The sequence below is a fragment of the Centrocercus urophasianus genome, unplaced genomic scaffold, assembly GCF_019232065.1.
Source record: "Centrocercus urophasianus isolate 14NV4802_14NV808 unplaced genomic scaffold, USGS_Curo_1.0 seq_30, whole genome shotgun sequence".
Classification (NCBI taxonomy): Eukaryota; Metazoa; Chordata; class Aves; order Galliformes; family Phasianidae; genus Centrocercus; species Centrocercus urophasianus.
Window position 1 is genome coordinate 6,295,958 of NW_024884867.1, and position 22,945 is coordinate 6,318,902.

Consider the following 22,945-nt stretch of genomic DNA (forward strand, 5'->3'; position numbering starts at 1 on the left):
CCCAGCTGCTGCAGATCAAGTCCTATACTGGGGAGTTTTGACTCTCAGCTGATTTGGATTGACTTTCTTCCTTCTCAGGATCCCCCTCTCTGGACTGACCTCGTCCAGCAGGCCTGCTCAACAGTCGGATTGCCATAAACTTTCTGATGTATTCAGTGGCAAGTGCTGCAAGTATCAGAACAGTGCCAGTCAGTATGGTAATCCTGACAATGGACTTAAAAAGCCCTTTTTTCGTGACCGGTGTTGGCCCGCTGTCGATGCTTCCTCCAAAGCCAGCATACTGGCAGAAGGGAGGTGCCCAGCCATTGTCACAGTGACAGTTTCCTTTAGTGTTGCAAACGCCCTTTCCTCTGCAGGTGGTGTTGGCAGAGCAGTGGGATGCCAGGTACTTCTCCTCAGGGACACATGTCCGATTGATGCAGATCTTCTTCTCGCCGCACTGCGTGCCATCCTCAATGACTCCAGCATCTGAGGTGTCCAGGCCCACGTGATACTCCGTGCCCCAGCACCAGGTATCACCCACTGGGGTTTGGATGATGGTTGAGTGATCTGCCTGAGGCAGGTGTCTAACATTAGTACACTGCACCCTCCCACAAAGGACGTTTTCTAACTTACATTTCTGAAATTTGCTGTCTGTGCCATCTCCCCAGCAGTTACCAAATCGATCCCCTTTTGTGTTCAGCTCCTCGAAACATTGTAGTGGAGCAGGTTGTGCTCTCTCACCAAAGATATTCTGGCACTGTAATGTGTGAGATCTGCATTTTCCTGAATAGCAGTATCCATCTGCAGCGCACGTGGTTCCGTCCTGCTTGGCCACATCCTCTGGGCAATGCTCAGACGTCCCGTTGCAGTACTCGGGCAGGTCGCAAGGATTGATGCTCTTCCTACACACTTCTCCTTCTGGAAGAAGCTTGCAATCCTTGCAGCACTGTCCAGAAGTGCAGATGGCTCCTTCCTTCTTTTGACAGGTATTGTCACAACAAGGGTCTGACTTACACTGTTCCTCTGAGCCACAGTCACATTCCTCCCTGTCCTCCAGGATACCGTTCCCGCAGCGCTGCGGTACGAATCTCCCTATAGATGATGGAATGTTATTCAGACATTTTCCTTGCCCTGATGTTATAAAATCAAAATAGTATTTTGTGCTGCAGTTGCTGAATCTATAGCTCACTGTGCTCTTTGGGTTCATGATGCATTTAGAGGCATTTCCACACCTGCAGTGTTCGTCATCGTGCTCCATGCCAAGGACATATCCCAACTCGTGAGCGACATGGACTGCAGTGTCAATGTAAGTCTGTTTTGCAAATGATACAACAGCAGAGGAGCGCTGTCTGTTGCATGCACTGGCAAAGTTTGATTCACTGCCCGTGTGCAATGCTCTTGTACTGTGACTGAAGTCCAGCGAGGCAAACAGACACCCCACATCGTGCATGATGTGTGCAGGGCTATGCTGAATGCGCCAGCGATTGAAGCTGTGGAGGACCTGAGTTATGTTTTTGGTGATACTGATAGGGTTCTTCTCTGTCCAAATCTCCAGTACTGTTAATAACACGCGAAGGCGGACAGAGGAAAACAGTCCATCCACCAGATTGATTATTTCAATAACCTCTAGTGTCACATCTCTTATACTTGTGCCAAAGGAGTCAAACCCCTCTTTGTCCACCACCACCATGAGTTCCAAGTACCGTGTCCGTCCCCAGGGCTGGAACTGCCTGGGTGCTGTCCCGCGACCTGCAAATCGCCTGCCTCCTTGGAGTGTTTTGTAGATCACTGTCCCAGGAACTGCCGCCTCCCTCTGCAGCAGGAGGTGCTCAAATGTGGAGGAAGCTGCCAGGGGCTCGATGCTGTAGCTCAAGCTTCCAATTTGCAGCAGTCCCCTGAGCCCAGAGCAGGTGGTCAGAGTCACCATGGAGTCCAGGATTCCTTCCACATAGCCGTGGTAATAGCAATCTGCTAGCACACCGGGCTGCTCGATCATCACCTGTCCTTTGGAGTCACGAGTGAGTATAGGGAAGTTTGTAATTACAAAGTGTTTCTTCTGCCTGAGGTGAATGGTATAATCCACACCTTGAATGCTGATGAAGTAGGACGTGCTGCCCTGGCTGGCTCTGCCTGCCTTAGAGCCAGCTTTCTTTGGAGTTACTATCTCATAGGCTGCATAGCCCCAGGTGGGCTGGGGGCTGCAGTCTGCACACAGCAGCAGGAGCCCCACAGACAGGAAGGAGAAGCCCAATACAATAAGAAACCTGCTGCCCATTGGGACATGCCTTGGCACAAGCCCTGGTTGTGTCCAGTTTGAAGCCATGGTTGTCAGCTGGAATGAAGGGCCCAGGGAGTGTCTGTCTGGCTTCTATTTGAACGCAAACATTCCATGGGGAGTACAGGCAACGGCAGGACCCTGGTGTCAGCACAGGTAGGAGCAGCACTCCATTACATACACCCCAAATACTGCATCCTGCTGAGGCTGACCCTGTTTGCTGAGAGTGCGATGAGCCAGTGCTGCTGTGGCAATTTGTTTAAAAGGGGATTAAGCATTCATCAGTGGAAAGGAATAGCAGATTACCAGGAAAACAATGAGGATTTGGTTGCTAATGGTTTCAGCTGCAGGGCGAGAGCCTGTAGTCCATGCTGACAGATATCTTTGCAGGGCACATCACTGAATGTTTTATTGTTCAAGGGCAGGTTTTTTTTTTTTTTTCTGGAAAGGGAGAGGCATATTTTGGGTCATGTACTCTTCTACATGTAGAAGACAGTCACAGAGCTCTTGCAGCTGGTTTGGCTGCTTTAAATACTCCTGGAATATTTGGGAATTGTTCTCTGCCTGAACCAAGGTCCACCAGTTTCTCCCCTCCTGGGTTCCCATCAGCTGCCAGCCCTGCCAGAAGTGCCTGCCCTGCTTCACCTGCAGTAAGGCATTGCTCCTGCCCCAGGGAGTGCTTTTGTCAGAATGCAGCTGTTAGACTTCAACAGGGGGAAATGTCACGAAGCACCAAGTGCTACCGCAGCAGCACAGAATAATTCATCCCTCCCTTCCCTGGAAGCTGTAGCTACCAGAAAAAAACCCATTCCCCAACGGGGTTAACCCGCAGCACGGCGGATGTCCTGCTGCCACCTGATGGCAGGCAGTGGTTAAAGCTTTACAGAAGACATGAATTCACGGGCTGAGTAAAACCCTGTCTGTCTTCTCGTTCTCTCCTATCAGTGATACAAAACCAAAGCTCCACATCACTGCTGCTAGGGCAGAAGGGACGTGGGAAAGCTCAGGGTGGCACCAGGAGCACGGTGATCCCTCGCCCCCAATCCTCTTCCCTTCACTGCCAAAGGGACTCGGAGACCAAACAAAGAGGCCACCAGTAAGTTTAGTAAAATCATTTATATACACCAATGCGTAATATTTACAATATAATACTGATCAGAAATAAACTAACATGTTACAGGTAACACTGAAAAGGAGAAATGCAAATGTTTTCATACACAGGAGTTGAATGTGGCGGATGAGGACAGATTGAGGTTTCTAAAAGAAAAACGTGAAGGTTTGACAGCAAAAATTTGACATGTTGCTATTTCCAATCTTTCTCTAGTCAAGTTCTTCTAACCTTTTAATACATATGCCTTAAATAATCAAGTCACAGGAGAAGTCAGATATACATAAAGTTTTGAAAAAGTCAAATGATTTGAGATTTTTCTCTTAAATAAAATTCTAGAAATAAACAAACCAACCAACCCAGTGACACAGCTTCCCCATTTCCTTTTAGTGTTTTTACAAAGAATGTCTTCCTTGTTCCCACACAACCCTTCCATCTCAAGATATTTACAATATTCACAGTCTGCTGTAAAGCATCAGTAGATCGTTACCACTAAAAGGCTACACAACCAAGATAAGGTATCCTGCATTCATGTCAACTGAACAGAAACACAAAAGAGAAAGTAAAATATCACTTTAAAATATGCAAGTGAGATCAATTCAAGTGTATTTGATTTTGAAATCCAAAACGTAACTTTTTTCAAGAGCTAAAGAATCAATTTTGTCCGAAGTAAAACTATTTGACCTTGAATTTTCCTAATCTGTCCCTCCCTGCCTCCATTTTAATCAGAGCACTCTCAGTTCTCACAGACACTAAAATCAATAGCAAACCCATAAAGAACGGTTCCTCCTCACCTCAGAAATGTGACTTCCCTTCCGACACCCAAACACAACCACAGGTGCACCCACTGCCCTGTTGGTAACTGCTCTTGGTAGTACAGAACAGGCTGAAGCAACCTCTAGAGAGCATCACACACACTTACAAGCCTTGCTGTCTTTAGCAGCAGATCAGTCTTCCAAAGAACAATCCTGTCCCCATGTTATACTCCCATGTATGCTCCCAAGCTGCTTGAGCAGATCAGGCTGTGGCATGGCATAGCTACAAACTGATCCATGTTTCTGCTTGGAAGTTCTGGCTCCCAACAAAGTGCCAGAGTGTTTTCCTCCTCAGAGGGCAGGGGTGCAAAGTGCTTTAGTGGGGAATTTTCTGCGCTCCTATTCAAACTCTGGTGATTTCCTTGTTTATTTATTTGCCATACTTAGAAGTTCCCACACCATGAGATATTCCCCCCAAAAAGACAAATTTCAAGTTATAAAGGAAATGTCTATACATTTCAAGATTGTGCAGATGTTGACGTGGTCTGGTATTTAGGACAAGGACAGAAAGGCATATATGGCCTACAGACTCACTGATGCAAGATCAAGAAATGACAAATGCTCATCTCCTGCCAATTCCCTCCAGTTGTCATTGATGCATGTCAGTACACAAACATTCCACGTAGTGTCAGAAATACAATTCTGGCTTATGCCAAAACTCCCTGATTCCATCAGAGAAAGTGATGGTCAGCTAGGGACTGTGGTTCTCACTCTGCAGTAAATCAGGCATTGGAAAACTGTCAACGGGATTAAAAGAAAGCTGAGAAGGTGCTGATGAAGAATGGGAAGTGAAATATCTCCTTCATGTAGAAAAACTGAGTTACTGCTTACAAAATTGTATAGAAAGAGTCAGACAGTGGTTTGCCATCCAAGCTAAAGGTTACAAGGAAGTCTGTTATAGAAAAGAGACAAAAAAGGAGGCTGGACTGCCGTCAGAGGAAAATGGGAGATTCATGGCTCAAGTTTGTAAATGTAAACCCAAAATTAACGAGCTATGAAATATAACAATAATGATCAAGAGTCAATACTAATAGCCCTGAATTGGCACTTCAGTCTGCAGACCAAACTCATTCAACGTCTGCACGTGTTTGGTACCAAAATATCTCTATAAAAAGCCTTCGACCAGTCTCAAAGAAAGAAAAGTGTCAGAAGGTAGAAAACTAGAAATATGTACAGAATCTTTTCATTTGTTTGTTTCGTTTAAAATAAAAAAAGCAGCTTTTGGAGCCAATGTTCCAAACTAGTGTAAGAATCTGCCCTGGACAGCCTCGTGGTCCAGGCAGCGTAAGGACGCGTCAAGGAGCAGCCCTGCATCTGTGGCTCCACCAGGAGGAGCTCGAAGGCCTCAAAAAGATGGGGAGCTTGGACTCCAGAGGGTGACACAAGAGAAGGATTGCTGTGGATTCACACAGCAGTATCAGGAACCTTGCCACGATGATCTCTTTCAAACAAGAGGATAAGTCTGAAACAAAGTGTTGGGTCTTCTAGAGAGGAAAGAATAGGGTGCAACACATACAGCTTCTGATCTGGAGACGAAACAAATGGACCCCATATTTACTGCTGTCTGTAGAAGATCCCATCAGGAAAATAAAAACAGCTTGTACGTAAGTAACTAGAACATTCTTTGATTCTGCTGTTGAAGAGTATGATAAAAAGAGGAGCCTTATGCTGAACGGCCGTTAGGCCATAAAGAAGTTCTGAGGAAGATGGGTTACAAGGCAAAGAAAGGCAGCTACTGATCAGAACTGAAAAACACAGCTAGCATATGGACTCAGGTGCCCTTGGCAAGGCCAAGCGTGGCTCTGGGGTCATCTAGCAGAACAGAAGGCTATTTTGTTGCCTCTACATACTCAGAATTTAGGTGCAAAGGGTAGCTATGAAGTTTGTATTTCACAGCACTTGCTTCAAGTACTTACTGAGCAGGGTGTTGAGAAACTGGCTGTCATTTTCATATACATAGTCACTGCAGCTGGCTGTATGTATAGCAGATGGAAGGCAGCTTCTGCAACTGGTTATTAAGAAAAAGAATGGTTTTTAACAATATAATTTGCCCCATCTGGGGGACTTACGATTAACAGTACGTAAGTGATCGTATATACCTCAAGGAACTGAGTTTTAAAAAAATATTACAGTACCAATGATTTTTTTGTATCTACAACTATACAGCATTTTCAAGCAGTATGGAAATTTAATGAAATAATTATGATTTATTAATTTACATAAAAATACTTTTTACAGTTAAAGAATAAATCTTAAATGGTAAATTAAATTTCCATAAAAAAAAAAGATTAAGAAGCTCCAGCTATTGAGAGTCATGGGAGTTTGTCTGCTCTTCAATAACTTGTTTTACTATTTCTGCCAGTTTTAGTCGATCCACTTTATCTGTAAATCCTCTGCCTGAAAGGAAAAGAACAGGTAGTCAGCAGGTACAAAGTCATTACTGCTGGCATCGCACACTGGTTGGAGAGAAAACACACTTGGGACAGCATTTGCAGGGCCAGCAAAATGAGTGAAGATCTCTGGCTCTGCTTAAAACAAAAAACAATAATTAAGGAAGAGGCATGGCCAAGCCTTGTGAACCTGGCTGACACTATGCTCTGTTATGTCAAGAGCCATCTGAGCAGCCCCAAAAGCAGCTGGCCTAGTTTAATTCCATTTCCTCCCTAAATTGAGCAGAAGAGACGTTGTGCTGACAGAGATAAGGGCAGCAGCCTCCAACAGAACGAGGCTAATAAGCAGCTGGAAGGAAACCAGCTGAAGCAGTTTCTAATGTAAAGATCTATCTGTGCAAAGTTTGTAAACAACCTGGTGCCTTCGAGAGCTCTATCCTGAACCTCAAACAGGCATTTTAAAGCAGAACTTCAAGCCTCAATTTCTAACACATCCATGCTGGAGAAGGGCTGTAACCTACACCAGCCTGGCACAAACTCCAGTTTGTTCTCATCTCCATGTCATAAGGTCCCTGCTCCCACCCATTCACCAGCATTAGCACCATTCTCCAGGGAGGAGGAGTTCCTCACCATTCCAGCTGAAGCTCTGAAGAGTGTCTCGCAGCAACTTACACTCCCGATTATACTTCCACGCCTCCTGCATCACTTCATTCAGCTTCTCATCCTCATTCTCTCCTGCTCAGGAGAACAAAGACAAACAGGAGCTTTGTCATTCTGCCTTTGAGCAACATCCAGCACTTACGAAACAATATGTTCAGTTATTCCCCCTTGCCTCACGCAAACTGGGAAACTGGCCTGAAGGCAAACATTCCTATATGGAAGTTCATTTTAACAACTCCACATGTTGCTGTTGACACTGTTATGCATGCACTACAGTCCACAGAAAACATCCTCTCAAGACAGACTGTCAGTATTGATGCACTGATCCTGAGGCACAGGAAAAGAAATCAGTGCCTGGTGTATTTAGGAATGGAACTTTCTTAAAAGTGGCAACCTTTACCAGCCTGTGGCAGAATGCACTGAGCAATCACATCTCTGAGCTTTTCCAGAGCCACATTGGAATCATTACTTCCATTCTCCGGGTCGTGGATGTAAACACCATCCTTTGGCTTGGTGCTGCAAAAGAACAAGGAAGGAACAATTACACTCTGAATGCAAGTCATGTCTGTTACTCGTTGCATAACTGCACCAGCAGAGCACTCTCTTTCACTGTCTGGAAAGCTGTGAAAGGGAGCCAAATTTAGCATTAATTATTACAACATGCTGCATTACGAGACCATTTTAAATGAAGAAAATGAAGAAAAATAAATGTTAATTCAAACTAATTGAAGGGTAATCCTAACATTGATCATTCTGTTTTTCAATTAGGTAACCTGAACAAAGAGAGGTGACCTGACTTTTTTTTTTTTGTAAGCAAATGTTAAGATCTGGAAAAAAAAAATTGCAATTCTTTCTCTCGTGTTGCCTTCTCAACATCTGACTCATCTCCTCATAATGGATCTGTTCCACTATCACATAATACCTGCTCCATCTCCTTCCTCACCGCCCCATCTTGGAAGAGGCACCATATCATGCAAGTACGACTTGCTCCAACCACCCGCTTCTGCATGAAGAGTGTGGCAACCAAATCAGAAATTCAGGAGCACAGTTACAACTGAATGAACCTGTAACATGTTTAAAGCCACTCTCCAAGCATCACAGCTGCCTACACTCTGATCTTTCAAAAACAGCTTTAGAGAGTTACCCCAGCAATTTCCTTTTGCGCAGGATAGGGTTGTTGACGGAGTGAAGGGGTTTGAGACTGACTTTGAGGTCTTGGATTCTCATGTTTGCAAGCTGTTCTGCATGAGCCTGTTGTATCCCTGCAACCATTGCCTGGAATGAAAAGAATTATGCTTTGTGAATTAATGGACAATGTTAGCTACGGCCGGGGTGTGACAGACAACTCTCAAACCGCCCAGAAGCTGAGCAGCTCCTCTGTGCAATAATCTTGATACAACAAAACGTTGTTTAAACCTTGTCCATCATCAGCTGGGCAGAGGGCAGGATGTTATCCAGTGCCTCAGTGGAGTTGAGCCAGGGATGGTCCAGCACGCCTTCGATGGTCAGCCGCTCCTCCGGTTTGACCTTCAGCAACCTGGGAGAGGAATCCATCAGTCCATAAAGAGGTCTTTGGGATGCACAACGCGCGGCTCCATGTGAGCAGAGCGCTTGGCAATCTCTAAACACTAAGGAGACCAAAAGAAGAAACCGCTCCCAATAAACCAAAACCTTCAGCTGACCTCAAGGCAGCCCGACTTTCCGTCAGCCTCACTGAGCCTTGCTGCGGTGAATCTTAACGCAGTCACAGCTCCTTCAGTCATTAGCAGCAATTTGGTGTAAAGAAAGGCACCGACGGCCATGTTGCTAATACCTGCATCCAGCTGAACATTATATTCACATCCTCCCTCATGGGAAATTGTCTTCCAGACAAGCTGGAAACGATCCAGGCCGACACACCATAGAAACGCGTGTCTAAAGCTCATCTGCATGACAGTCTATATGCAGACCAAGCACTGTGGGCATGGTTAAGTAAGGCAAAGCTTCAAAGCTCAAAACCTATTTTCTGAATTAACTGCTTCCACTGGGCAACCCCTTTGCTTTTTTTCCCCTCTGTGAAAGCCTGAAATAATGGGTGCTTTGGCAAGCTGCAGTGACTCAGAATGAAAAGGAACATTATTCTGAAATCTCTGAAAAGCCCTCTGAATTAAACGTTACTGGAAAGACACCCTGGAAAGAGATTATGCAGATAAACTCGCGTTCCCATGATAATCACTACTGTTTAATAGAAAAATAACATTTCACACAGAGTGCTGACAAGTATTCCAAATGTTTCAATTAGGAACAGAACGAGTTGATCGGTTTGTCACACATTCTCAGACAATACTCCAAATCAGCTTCCTGGCTGCAGAGCAGAACTGTTTAATGTACCAAGAAAGTGGAAATCACTTTTACAAAACGTCAGCGGGACCACAGACTGGCTCGTAACATTTCACTTGCAAGGCCATGCTGCCAAACAGGCTGTCAGTTCGGTGTTAATCCAAGACACATGCCTTCCTTTTTCATCAGTTTTCAATGTCCTCATCTATACTCAAGCAGTTCCGCTTGTAAAGCTTGGGGTCAGAAATCAATTTGACACGCTCGAAGGGAAATGGCCTCCGGAATGCAAAAGAGGCTCTCCAGAAGCAAGCCTTCATGTGAAGTGCATACACACAAATAAAATGTAAACTCCTCCATAATTATATACATTCTAAATGTACTCCTGCACTGTAAGCTGAAATTCAGACTCTTTGGCTGAAAAAGACAGACCAGAAAGCGAGTCCTGATAACATTACTCAAGAATTGAGTGAACTGAAGCCAAGCGACAGCACTCCATGAGTTTCATGGCCATTTTAAAACACAATGAAACCTTCTGACTGCTGACCCCGGTTTAAACAGAATTTTCACTGCAACATAATCTGCAATTTATGTGGTGAAAGATTTGGGCCTTCCTGCGCTGCTATAAACGGGACTCAGCACTCTTTCCAAACTATGTTAAGACCGTGGAGGTTTTAATTACATCACAAACGACAGCAACAGTTTAAAACTGTATTACAGATTTTTTTTCCCCCTATTTCTATTGCTTTTACCCTTCCAGTTCCTCTGGTGATACAAAGGCAATAAGTCCCTCTTGCTTTTGAAAAAATTAAGTGAGGCCAGCACATAATCAGTGTTACATTCATGCTTTCAGATAGGACCACTGGATCACAACGTTTGAAATACTTCAAATGAGAGATGTGTACTGCAGGAAAACCAGCTCCCAAGCAGCATTTAGAACAAAATACCATGCAAAATCTCATCTCATAGTCTGACACTCTGCCCTTTGGTTTTACAGGAGTTTGGACACTGCCACAGGAGATGGACACCTGGAGACTGCCCACAGGTGTGCAGTCAGTTACAGAATAAAAGCACAGTGCATTCCAGCAACTTTAGGGTCATCAGAAATTGTACACAGAGAGAAAAGAAAAGGGGGGAGGGGGGGAAGTATTTACCAAACTTCTTTTGTGCTGAACATAGGCATTTTTTCAGCTCTGTGTGCTGCAGACAATTCACCCCGCCGCTGGAAAAACAATCCCTATGTGATAAGGCACTGTCAAGTGATTTTCCAGTTTCTTAATACAAGCACAGAGCAACACAACATTCTCCTCAGCTGACTCACTTTCGCACAATGTCTTTTGCCATCTCTGAGATCTGGCTCCACTCTTCCTCTGGAAATTCAAAACTTCCTGTCATGATCTTTTTCCGCATGTCCTTTGGAATTGTCCGACTGTGGTGCTTGGAGTAAAACGGAGGGTATCCACACAGCATCACGTAAATAATGACACCCAGGGACCACAAGTCACAGCTCTGAAAGCAAGGAAAGGATCACTTTGGGGCGCGATTTGCAGCGACGCGCCTCTGTTAAATGTTCTACATGATCCCTATGGACACAGGAGCACAGCTCCGAGAAAAAGGAACATCTGAGCATCCTCATGGATTTGTTCTTCCTCTCTTATAAGGTCATAATTCCATCAGAAACATTTCCTAAGTATTTCTCTCCCTTTTAGCTGCTGGATGTTGTGCTCTTTCCTTCAGGAGGGTAATACCTGCTCGCTGTTTCTCCCTGCTCATTTGGTTTAAAAGTGCATTTGAAATTATCTTCTTGGCAAACATGCAAGCACAAGGTAACTCCATGCTGCCAAGCTGAACCCTTCCAGCACTTGAGCCATCTTGTTTACAGAACGTGCTCCTATGACTCTGCTGGGCAATGGCAACCTGCATGGAAACTGCAGTGCGTCAGAGGCTGGAACGAGCTGCGTATTCATTACCCCTCAGGATAGCTGAACCCTTGGCTCTGAATGTCAGAACAGAAATCAGAATATCATTCAATTGTTTTTTAAGAATGTGAAACTATAGAGAAGGAAAAAAAAAAAGAGAGAATCTGGATATCTGTTGTTCACAACCACTCTGAAGAAGGGAAGAGGATCATAACTGCCCAGACTTTGACTGGAGCACGTCCTTAGAGATGCAGCTCTGGAATTGCTTGGTGCAGGCTGGGGCTGGAAGGACTGCCTCTGCATCTGTCACCCACCTGCAATATTTCTTTCCTACATTTGTGCAGGGATTTATTTATTTTTTTTTACTGGTTGGTTTTCAGTCCTCTCAGTTCTCCAGGGGAATTCCGATGGCTTATAGCAATGCAAGAAGGGTCAGGAATATACAGACAGGAGAATCCTGAGCTCCAGCTAGGTGCAGGTGGCTGTGGAAAACTACCTGAAGGCAGATTTGGGGAGCTGAGGGGCTGGAGAGGTTCTGCAATCAGTTCCAAAGCCAGAAGCCTGTGCAGCTGCACCATGCTGTCCCTGGGGACGAATGCTGCACTTCTGGTTGTGAAGCCACATGGACAAACTTGGCAAACAGAATTCCCAGCTCCCAAGGCTGGTTTCTGTCTGGATCAGCAGTGACCCAGAAAAGGGCTTTCAGAGGTGTGACTGTTTCCTTCCAGAGGGAGCGCACCTGGATCAGCTCTTACTGAACATGAAACTACAGCCTTCGCTTCTGGCCACAGAGTCACTCCACACAGGTATTTGTGTCAGTCAGATGGATCTAGAAGTCTTAATTTCTATTTAGCCATGTGATTTTTACTGTTTTTCCTGTTTCACTGTGACTAGAGATAATTTCTAATGGCACCAATAGGATTTTAGATGTGCAAGTTGGAAACAGGTGTCTAAATCTAAATTCTTTCTGGATATGGTTCTGAGATTTTATTTTTCAAGAGTCAGCCTCCTCTGCTATGACAAACACAACACATCTGATCCAATGCACCCAGCTTAACAAAAATACTCAGGAAATCACAGACGTGTTTTTTCCTCCAATTTACATCTGTGGGATGGAGCTGCTGATCATGAAGGTGAATCACAGGCCTTTCTGCCAGGCTCTGACTTGCTGTGGAAGGATGGGGTACCTGGGAGTTTAGCACAGTCTATTTGGGGAAACCAGGCATATGCCAGAAGTTGCTTTTGCAAGTGAGTCACACTTGGCAAGGTAAGGATGAGGCTGTTCATTTGCAGTCAGTCCTGCCACCATGACTGAAAGCAGTTCAGAGTGACCAAGTAGTACTTTTTAAATGAAACACATGCAAACAAATTCACTCATCACACCGTGACACCCAGGTGATCGAGGCACTTGTTAGCAAGTATGCAAACTCCAGTTGATACCTATTTTCAAAGCTTTTCTATTTTGTACAAGAACACGGCCCATATTTTGCTTTAGTTGCCCTGAACAAGGTTATTTGGCTCATTAAAGAAGAAATGAACAGTATGAACAGTAAGCAACCACTTTCAAGTGACTCTGAACTGCATCTATCCTTTTACAATGAAAGAGAAGTCCCTTGGAGAGGGCTATTATCTGAGATTCAACCTGCTTCAATCCACAGTACTCAATACTTGATTCTGCCTTGTGAAGTGAGCGATGCTGATATGGAGGGAAGATGTTTTGCAGTGACCAAGAAGAAGTCCAATCTTTCAGGACACATTCTGTCAGAACTCTGCCAAGGCTCCAGCAGCATTGTCACTGCCCACGGTCTCCTGCTTCAGACAACTCAGTGTGCTACCAGTCATCTGGCAGAAGAGCCCTGATGCAGACAAGACACCACCACGACTGTCTGACCAATGTAGCCTAAACAGTGCTTTGCACATCCAGAAACTGCAGCTGGCAGCAGAGAAGAGGATTCATTTGAATGGAGGTTAAAGACCTTCCTACCTGGTCTCTCAAAAATCTCATTTACATTTAGTGATCCTGTTAACAAGGAGTGCATATTTTCCCTTTAATTGGAGGATCATTAATTAGGCTGGGACTAGATTCATTCAAATTCCATTATTCACTCCATCAGAAAAAACACAGATGCACTCCCCTTCTCCCTTTACCAGGTCACTTTTAACCTAACTGAGAAAGACAGCTACCTGCACAGATCATTATTTGTACCAGTCCTCCCCATCAACTGAATGAAACCTGGGCTGGCCCTAGCACATTTAAGGGGAGAAATACCAATGTAGAAGTGAACTCCCTATTCCTTCCTTCAGAATGGTTGAATAAGCCACACATTTGAGAAATACAGCCCCAAAGATACTATATCCCTGTAGCTGAAGATACATACATATACCAGTTAGCAAGCAACGTGATGTTTCCCTCCAGTTCCCTGTAGATCCTGCTTTTAGCTCAGTGTGAGATGTCTACCTAGTTAGATGTATGGACATCACAGAGACCTGAACAACTTTATTGCTCCTGGCTGTATGCGTTTGAAATTTGAGGACAATAAAGTTTATTGTCTTAGGTGATAAACTGCACTTACAGACTATGTGTACAGCATCTAAATCTGTGGAGGGAAAAAAAAACCTCAACAAAATGCTTTGAAGACACTGACATGTCTCATGGCTTACCTTGTTGTACGTGTAAGGTGTTGGAGAGGTGGGGATAATACCAGATTTTTCTTTCTGATGCCGCCTTTGTGCCTCCAATACCTGTTGCCATAAGAGGAGAAGATTGCAAAAAGCACACAACTTACAGACACCACAAACAAGATGCCCATGCCAAAGATGTTGCATTCTTTTCCACTAGTGGCCTTATTACAGCTCTTGAACACTGCCAGACTCAGCCTGCTCTTCCTAAAACCGAATGTTTCGACACAGGGGAAAGATTCAGTGAAGCAGGTAAAGTAGTGCTACAAAAACCAGCCTGTCTGCAACTATAAATTATGTCTCAATGCATAATGACAAGGGAGCCAAGTCAAAGTCAATTGGTAAACCTCTGACACTGCCCTCCTCCTAAGCAACTGCCTTTATAGAACCTCACTGTTTCAGCACATTCATTTGGAATGTAACCTTTATAAGCCTGAGCTACAAGGATTTGTGAAGCAGGGACTTTTTCAAACCAACCACACAATCTGGGAAACCTGCATCACGATCTCCTATTCTGATCAGTGTACCACTGTAGCACTCAGTCTTGAAAGGTCGCTCCTAAACAACTCCTGCATGCAAAAGCTTTTAATAAGACAGCAAGGGCTTTTAATATTAGATTATTTTGAAGGCACAAGCAAAAGGTCATTATCCCCCTATAACTTCAAACCATAATAGTTTGTTACCTGAGGTGCTACGTAATATGGAGTGAACTGTGGTGTCATCAAGTCACCTTGGTCTACTTTGGCAAACCCAAAGTCACACAGTTTAACAGGTGCATCCTAAAACAAGATGTTACATTACAAAATCAGCATTTCTACTACATCCTTAATGCTTCCTACTCCTCTTACCTTTACCCCATGTATTCCTGTTTTGTATTTACACACCTATCATCCCACAAAGTAGCTAAAAGATGATAAACCAATCTTTGCAACAACCATCTTTGTTCTCTTGGGCACTAGGGGTCAAAGCAGTTGTCTGCTTTGGAAAGAGTCAAATGCACTGTAGGGAGGTCACTGCAAGTGCAGGTTATGGGCAAAAGAAGGAAGAAACATGTGGCATGGTATGCACACTTCAGTCAAAGCAACTACATGGCATGTATAAAACATCCTAATGACATGAGGGTCAGAGAGGATTTTCCCCATGACCACACAGGAGTATGGAAACACACAAAGCCAAAAGTCATTCCTTTCTGTCACCAAAATATTGCATTAATATCAGTTTACGTTTTTAAACTATTCTGAAAATCATCATGGAGTCGTTTTCATAGAATTCAGCAGCAAAAAACAATGCCAAGTTTTAATCTTACCAAAGAGTTATCCTTGAAGAGGAGATTCTCGGGCTTGAGGTCTCTATGTGCAATGTTTAGTGAGTGGCAATGCTGCAAAGCCAAAGCTATCTGAAAAAGGGCACAACAAATCAGCTGCAATTATAGAACTCTTCCTTCAGCCTGGAGAGTTATTGTCTTTCTATCTTTTCAATCACATTGCCAACACAGCCTAGGCCCCAACCTTTTTAATTCTGCTTGTATACAATTCTGAGGGAAGACAACCCTGGCTGTACAGAGCAACAGTGCAGTGAAGTGTGAAGACAGGGAGATGAAACCAACAAAGCTCTTCAGTTTGCATTTCACTCAAAGCAAACAGAAAATAAAAGCTAAGTTGTAGTGGGCTTCCCACCCCTTTTTGTTTGACTAACTCTGGGCATTTTTACACCTGCCAGAAGTGAAATGAGTCATGACAGTGTCCTTTTGTATGCTGTTCTAGCCCTTGGGGGTGACTGAACTTGCTTGCATGCTCTCCAGTGATTACGTAAGTCAAACATGAGTTCCTGCCTCAGTACTTCAGCAAAATATTTTACTGCATTTTAACAAACTCAACAGTTACCACTCAGGCAGCTTTATTCTTTAGTTCTTGAAGGTACTGCCTGCAGTCTATTCATTTCACATAGTATTACACAGAAATGTATTACTCAGTTCTTTCACAGGCAACTTCTTATGCTGCCGTGGTTTAGAAAGCTGTGACCTTGTCATGAAAGCTCTACAGACTTTATGCATCTGAAAGTGCAACCTGTTTAAAGGAAAACAAATCATAAATACTTGAACAGCATTCCTGAAACCAAAGTAAGGCAAAGGCACATGATCCTCATTTGCAAGTGTTCCTCCTGCAGGATCACACCCTTAAGCAGCACTCTGGGTGAAGTGCTGAGTCCTTAAACGACTGCAGATTGCTGTGACAGAAGAAGTTCAGTGTTAACTTAGCTCAGAAACAAATATAATGAGTATTCTCAGATGCAGTGAGGGAGCTTTGTGACAAGGTTTTAGTTATTGCTGGGTACAAGGAACCAAGATCTGTTCAAGACATTGATGAGAATCACCAGGTTAAAGAACAAGGCTTTAATGTTGCTTCCAAAGTACATTTATAAGCACTGCTTATAAACAGTGCCTATAAATGTTAACACAAAGAGTTACCTGGAGCATGAACAACCCAAGTGTGTATCAAGTCTGTGTTCAGTGTAAAGATACAGTTTTAAAAGAATTTTCCAACATGTTAATCCCAGTAACTGCCTTGCAGTGCCAGAATCAAATGCCCACTCAAAGGACATGACAATAATGTGTCAAGAATAATTCTGTATTTCCACCTAATCTCTTTGCTGGATGAAGCCAAAAAGTAGCAGCAATATTAGCATTTCATTAGAAATAACTCAAAGCACAAGACAGAACATTAAGATGAAATTATTCAGCCCTCTTCTTTTTTTTTTGTTGGCCTCAGTACCAAAAACATCATCTCCCCAACAGAGGGGAAAGGGGGTGATCAGGAACTGGGTGTATTCATAACCAGTGGTGTCAATTTATACCAAATGCTGTATGATCTCATCTCACGTTCTCTTTCCTTTATCCCCTACATGGAATAAAGCTTTCTGGTGCCACAAGTCATCCAATAGCTTGGGCTTAAAGGAACAAACCACCCAGAACTGAGAGCTGACACTAGGGCTCCCCATAGTGAATCCCACAGTGACCTTCTGCTTTGTCATCCTGCTTACTCCTGCTGGATGAGTTAATCACAGCAGATGCACTGCTAAGCCACAAATAGCCCATGGACACCAAAATGTCTAGTAATAAATACTGACCCTCTAAAATCACAACATTCAAGAATGAGCTGCCTAGAGAAATGGAGAGAGAAGGACGAAATCAGAACAGCACAGAAAACATGAGCTATAGTTGGACAGTCCTCTTGGGTTCTTCCACAAAACTAAGTACAGAACTCAGGTGAAAAACCACCGATGCAGGACACGAGTTATTGTCTGCCAGCCCATTTAAGAGCTGAAAGAAATTCTAAGTTCTATGTCACAGCCAAGAATGATTCTCAAACTGGAGCTCAGGAGCAAGCATTGTTTGGTGAGAGCCTGTGGACTGGTGGATGGAATGCTTTCAGGACAATAGTGAGACATACAGACAAAGATTGTGCAGGAAAGAGTTCTTGTTAGTGAAGGTCTGTAAACCGTGTTAGGAAAACCACTGCTAAGGACAGCAGACAGTAGGGTCCCAACACAGCAGAAGGAGCCCACACCTTCAGATTCTTTCCTTGTATTGAAACTTAAGCATTGTCAGATTATAACAAAGCAGGCAATGATCATTCGATCAGAACTGAGGATTATTTTAGCTTCCTTTTTTCCCACCTCCCCCCCACCAAGAAATTGCTAAATACTTTAGCCATTAGCATTCATGGATTTGCTTATACATGGGTGTTAACTTGCCTGCTTTGTTACTTGGCTTGCTTGCTTCTCAGTAAAGTGCCGGTGCTGGCTGATTCTGTGAAATAGCTCTCCCCCTTCCATCATCTCCATTACAATTAGGAGCCGAGCCCTGTTCAAAAGCATTTCATTTTGTTACATTAAAATTAATCAAAAGAAGAACAGAATTGCTAAGCTAGTAATGCATACTTCACATCTACAGGTGCAGGCCAAAAGAAACAGACATACTCGCTTCTTCCACTTAGTTGTTCTGAGCCATTGTTTGAGTTCGTACATCACCTGCAGATCTTCTGGCTCCCACCACACCTGACTCATTGCCAGCCAGGAGCCCACAGTTTGCTCTTCATGCTGAGAACCCACCTCACTTCACTGGAACAAATCCCATGACACAGGTGTGTTTGCACCCTGCATCCACATCTTCCACCAGCTCGGGTCTGGGAGCCATTGAGATGCACTAATGTGCAACTCCACCTCCAAAGAGTAATAATGCAGGCAGAGTGCTTGAAACTGAGCTGGCTTGGAGCACACCTACACCTGTCTGCCTCCATCCTTGCCCAGCTAGCTGCCTGCATGCTGGAGATGTTTGTGGCAGGAGGTCGAGGGTCATCTTTAATGATACTCATCTACTCTGCTGTACCTCCTGATTTTAATTTACAGTTTTACTGCTGTCATTGCAGAGGACAAAGTATAGACATCAAGGAGATGAGGACTGGCAGAGCCTCAAGAAATTGACTTCTAGTTCTCCTATGTTTTATCCTGTCGGCCAATGCAGCTGTCACTGACTAAATCAGTGCAAAACCTCAGAAATGAAGATGTGCTCAAAACCATTACTGAAGGAATCAAGTTTTTTTTAAATATGTAAAGGCCTGGATGTCAAGAACAGGAAAAAGTAAATGTTGCCTAGCCTGACATACAGAAATGTTTGGAACCCTCAGTAAGTTTTCATTTTGGCCACACTGATTGCAAGGGGAAAAAAAGCAAGCAAACTCCACTATACCTTGGCCTAAATATGGAAAGCAAGCTGTGGGAATGAAACACGCTGTGCAGTCTTACCTTGGGCTGGATTCATGTGGGAACTGCACACTGTTAGCATAAACTTCAATAATTTGAACAATATTTGGATGTGTTGCACACATCATGTGCAGACGTACCTTAAAGAGAAGGGAAGAAGCGTTACTGTACATAGTGATGTGCATCCAAGCTGCTCTGATCCCCTCTCCCCCTCAACTGCTGCTCAGCACTGCTCACACGCAATGTAAAATTCTCCTCCAACTATTCAAAAAGCTAGAAATACCTAAAACACCTAAATATCCACATCAGTAACCAGCAGCCATTACACACTGAGACTAAGACAGTAAGTTTGTGCTTAGCGAGTCCATTGGTTACAGATGACAGAATGAAATCCAGCAGTTCCAGAAAAAGCCCAATCTTTAGGGCTGCTTTGTTGTTGCTCTTTATTTTAATTTTGCTGAGAGTTTTTTTTAGTTTAAGAAATTTAGAAGTAGAACTAGCTTTAAATTTGTAATGAAGATCAGACTTAAGCTGACACATATCTTGAAATTCAAGAACAAAACCTGACATTTCATAATTCTGCTCCTCTCATGTCCAAGAGGATGAGTGCAGTGCTCACGACACATGCAAGGAAACTCATCTGCTCAGACTTTCTGAAACAGGAACCTAAGGAATGTCACCTGACTTAAAGTGACCTGAACTGCAAGGCTGGATGCTCTTCATATCCAAACCTTCCTTCCTCTGGGAGCAGTAAGGGAAAATTTAGTCCACAAATGGAAATTGCCTGAACCTTGAGGACAATTAGAACTTTTCCCCCCCACACTTTCATGAAAACTTGAACAGCTGTTCATTATTTCAGAGGCTGATGGTTTGGTGCACTGGCACGCTCATCACCCTCAGCAAGTCACAGATGGTATCAGTGAGCTTCTTTAGTTTCTCCTATACAGACAAACCCAAACAATTTCATGTGCAACTTGAGGTGTTCTTGGCAGCTCTTACAGCAGCAACATCCAAGAGTGAGATGTGTGGACACAGAATGACACCTCAGCTATTCATGTTACACTGCATGGGGCAGAGCTCTGAAGATTCCTCTTGCACACATACAGCTAACTTAGAACATTCAAGGCCAGGCAGACCCGGTGTCCCCACCCCTGTGCTCCAGGAACAAGCCTGGAGGACTAAATGCAAGGAATCCTGCACAGCAAGACCTGCAGAACACAGATATTAAACTGCTGCAGCAGTTCCTTAAAAGCGAAAGCCTTTGTGGTGCGTCAGATGGCAGAGAACAAATAAAAACTGTACCTCATTTCTAGCTTTTGGACGATCAAGAAGGATTTTCAGTGCAAAGCGTTCTTGAGAGGATTTTTTCACGCAGACTCTGGTATTACAGCAAGAAAATTATTTGGTCAGCAAGGACATTAAAGAGATACTTCAAGCAAACTGATGTGTAGTTACAAGGAATGCCCAGAACATGGGATACACAGAGCACTGTCACCGTATCCCAGCTGAAAGCCTCAGCTTTTGGCCTTCCAAATCAACCAAACACCTTCTGCAGAACCACCCGACACAAAGCTCTGCTTTCAGCAATGCAGGAGGAGTGCTTCAGAGCCGTGGTAACGGCTGAACGCGCTCCTTCTATTCATCCCCAAGAGCCACTTGTGATGAAAAACCCCAAAGCACACAGAGGCAGCCTGAGCATCTCCCATGGAGGATGGTGTCTGCAATAAATCAAGTGTTTCTGCACGGACATCCTGATTTTGAAGGCCACCAGACGTGCTGCACACGCTTTTTCTCTCTTTCCCCCATTTAATATTAACAATTGAACTACGTCAGAGGGCAGGGCCCTATGAACAGGCAGCAAAAAGCATCGAGAACAAAGGGATATTTTAATAAAGATCGGAGGCAGTGACAGAAAATGGATGAGAATCCAATTGCTTGAAAAGAAAGATAAACGGTGGCAGGGGACAACAGCCCACCAGGCTCCCACGCATCTGAGCACAGGCGCTGGAAACAAATTCCTGCTCCCAAAGGGAAACAAGCTTTGTTTCCAGCTCCGGCAGTGGTCACAGAGCCACACAAAACCTGGTGCTGGGTGCACACTCTGCTGGGCCTCATGTGAGGAGCTGAAAAAGCAGCTGGTAAAGCAGCACATGGTGTTGATGGTCCCAGCATTGACACTGGGATGGGAGCAGTGAGATGGGGCAGCAGGAAGACATCAGTGCCTGAGCTGCACTTCCCTGTGCCACCGGGTCACAGCCGATCCCTGGGGCTGCTTGATTTCAGGAATATGGCAGCAGTGAGCAGAATTTTTACTTCCAGCAAACCCAGCAACAGCAAATTCCCTGCTCACACTTCAGCTGTGAGTACAGAGACATTTATTTGCTTGTAGAGCCTTCAACACCGCCATGCCTTCTGCTCTTGGCACACTTAAAATACATACTCACTTCTGCACAGCTGATACTACGTACAGATCCACAGGTGCGTGGCCTTACCTAACAGGGCCACTGATCCCAGCTCCCAGCTTCTGAGTCCAGTTAATGTTGTACTCCTCTAAAATGGAGGTTTCCTATTCAAGAAGGAGCAGGGGGAGGGGAAAAAGCAAACAAAAAAGAAACAAAAAAAAACAAACATCAAAATTACTACAGCCCTTCCCAAACACCCAGTTCAGCAGCTGATCTGCAGATAGCAGAGTGCAGACGGAGCCTGTTCTGCAGTTCTGCTTCACCTAGGCAAATTAAACCTAAGAGCGAACGCTCACAGAATATAGCTCAGCAGAAAGCAATTTCTGTGCTGCTGAGGCTGCTCCCCCCGGCATTTTGAAGCAGGATTATTGAGAACAGCAAATGGGATCTTGCTGCTCTAACACAGGCAATGTACAAAGGGTATTTCTCCCTGCCCAGCCCTTAAATCCAGCTTTCTTCCTACAAATGATCAATTGCAAAGGCCCAGTTACAGCATTATCACATCCGTCTTGGTCATACAGTGTAATGGAAAATAATTTTTCTGTTTTCTCCAGGTTTGCAAACCTTTGGAATCACTACACTGCAAATTAACTGCTGCGTGACTCATTTTAGCTTGTCTGAGAGTGAACCAAGCTCATGTTTATAATCCTTTTGTCCAAATCCATACAACCAGGGCAGGGGTTTGTTATGACACAGCCTGGGTGTGGTCGTGTTTAAACATGTCCTAACATTTGTGGGGTGCAAATGGAGCACTGAGAAATGCAGACTGGGTGCAGAATGGTGCGCACATGCTGGGGGTCACAAATCACACACGTGTGCTCAGAATCAGCTTCCAAAAAGCTCTGCTTTCTGATCAACTCCAAGCAAAGGAGGTGGTAGTGAAAGCTGGCTCCAGAGAAGCAAGCAAGTAAATGCTTAGAAGAGCCAACCACACATAAAGCAACTTTTTTGGGTCAGATTTTCTGCCTACATTAATTTTCATTCAAAACTGCAGCACTTCAGCATCCACTTGTGGTACAGATGGAGGCTGTGCTGCTGAAGGCATGGACAGACCCACAGGTTGTGGCCCCACTGACCACACTGCAGCCAAACTTGAAACCACAAGGGTTGGAAACAAAGCCAGAGGAAAGCTGATCCTTAAGGCAAGAGCTGAAGGGGTTGGAGAGTGTAAGAGACAAAGGGAGGAAATAACCCAGAGTGGACACTGCATAGATCATAGATGATAGCATGAAAGGAAACAGTGAAAGGTAGCTTTTAAGTGGAGATTTTTGGTGGAGTTTTAAAATAAAGAGGGGGAAAAAGCAAAGCCCCAGGAACACGGGATCACAGCGCTTTATTGTTTGCAAAGCAGACAACGCTTCTTTGTGCTTCCATCAATTAAATTAACACAAATTTCACTACCTTGTGAGAAGCACATAAGGGAAAAGCCAACTTCAGTTTCCTGCTGCTCAGACACAGAGAACCAAAGGCATCACAACCGGAGCGAAAGCACAATGTCAGAAGAACATTATTGAGTGAAACCCCACTTCAGCTGAGTTGGGAGAACAGGGCAGAGGAATGGGAATCAGATGAAGTGAG

At 44.2% G+C, this 22,945-nt stretch overlaps 2 protein-coding genes across 6 annotated transcripts; both read right to left on the minus strand.

Moving 5' to 3' along the window:
• Positions 1-22: 22 nt before the first annotated feature.
• On the minus strand, positions 23-1,984 carry LOC122165779 (disintegrin and metalloproteinase domain-containing protein 21-like). The gene has a single exon (XM_042829095.1). The coding sequence runs from the start codon at positions 1,976-1,978 to the stop codon at positions 23-25; it is 1,956 nt and encodes a 651-aa protein (XP_042685029.1). The 5' UTR covers positions 1,979-1,984.
• A 4,478-nt stretch (positions 1,985-6,462) lies between these two features.
• MAPKAPK5 (MAPK activated protein kinase 5) lies at positions 6,463-22,417 on the minus strand. 5 transcript variants are annotated; one of them, XM_042828802.1, is made up of 13 exons: positions 21,398-22,417; positions 20,208-20,283; positions 18,948-19,045; positions 17,898-18,006; positions 15,451-15,540; positions 14,828-14,923; positions 14,127-14,207; positions 10,868-11,055; positions 8,647-8,767; positions 8,375-8,505; positions 7,625-7,746; positions 7,201-7,305; positions 6,463-6,577 (listed from the first exon to the last, which is right to left on the minus strand). In XM_042828802.1, exons 3-13 carry the CDS (start codon positions 19,031-19,033, stop codon positions 6,483-6,485), a joined length of 1,224 nt encoding a protein of 407 aa, XP_042684736.1. In that variant the 5' UTR covers positions 19,034-19,045; positions 20,208-20,283; positions 21,398-22,417; the 3' UTR covers positions 6,463-6,482. The 5 variants fall into 5 exon arrangements, with proteins under 5 accessions (XP_042684736.1, XP_042684739.1, XP_042684734.1 ...); XM_042828805.1 differs by having other exon boundaries at positions 7,631-7,746; positions 21,398-21,432; XM_042828800.1 differs by lacking the exons at positions 18,948-19,045; positions 20,208-20,283; positions 21,398-22,417 and adding an exon at positions 18,255-18,405.
• Positions 22,418-22,945: the final 528 nt, after the last annotated feature.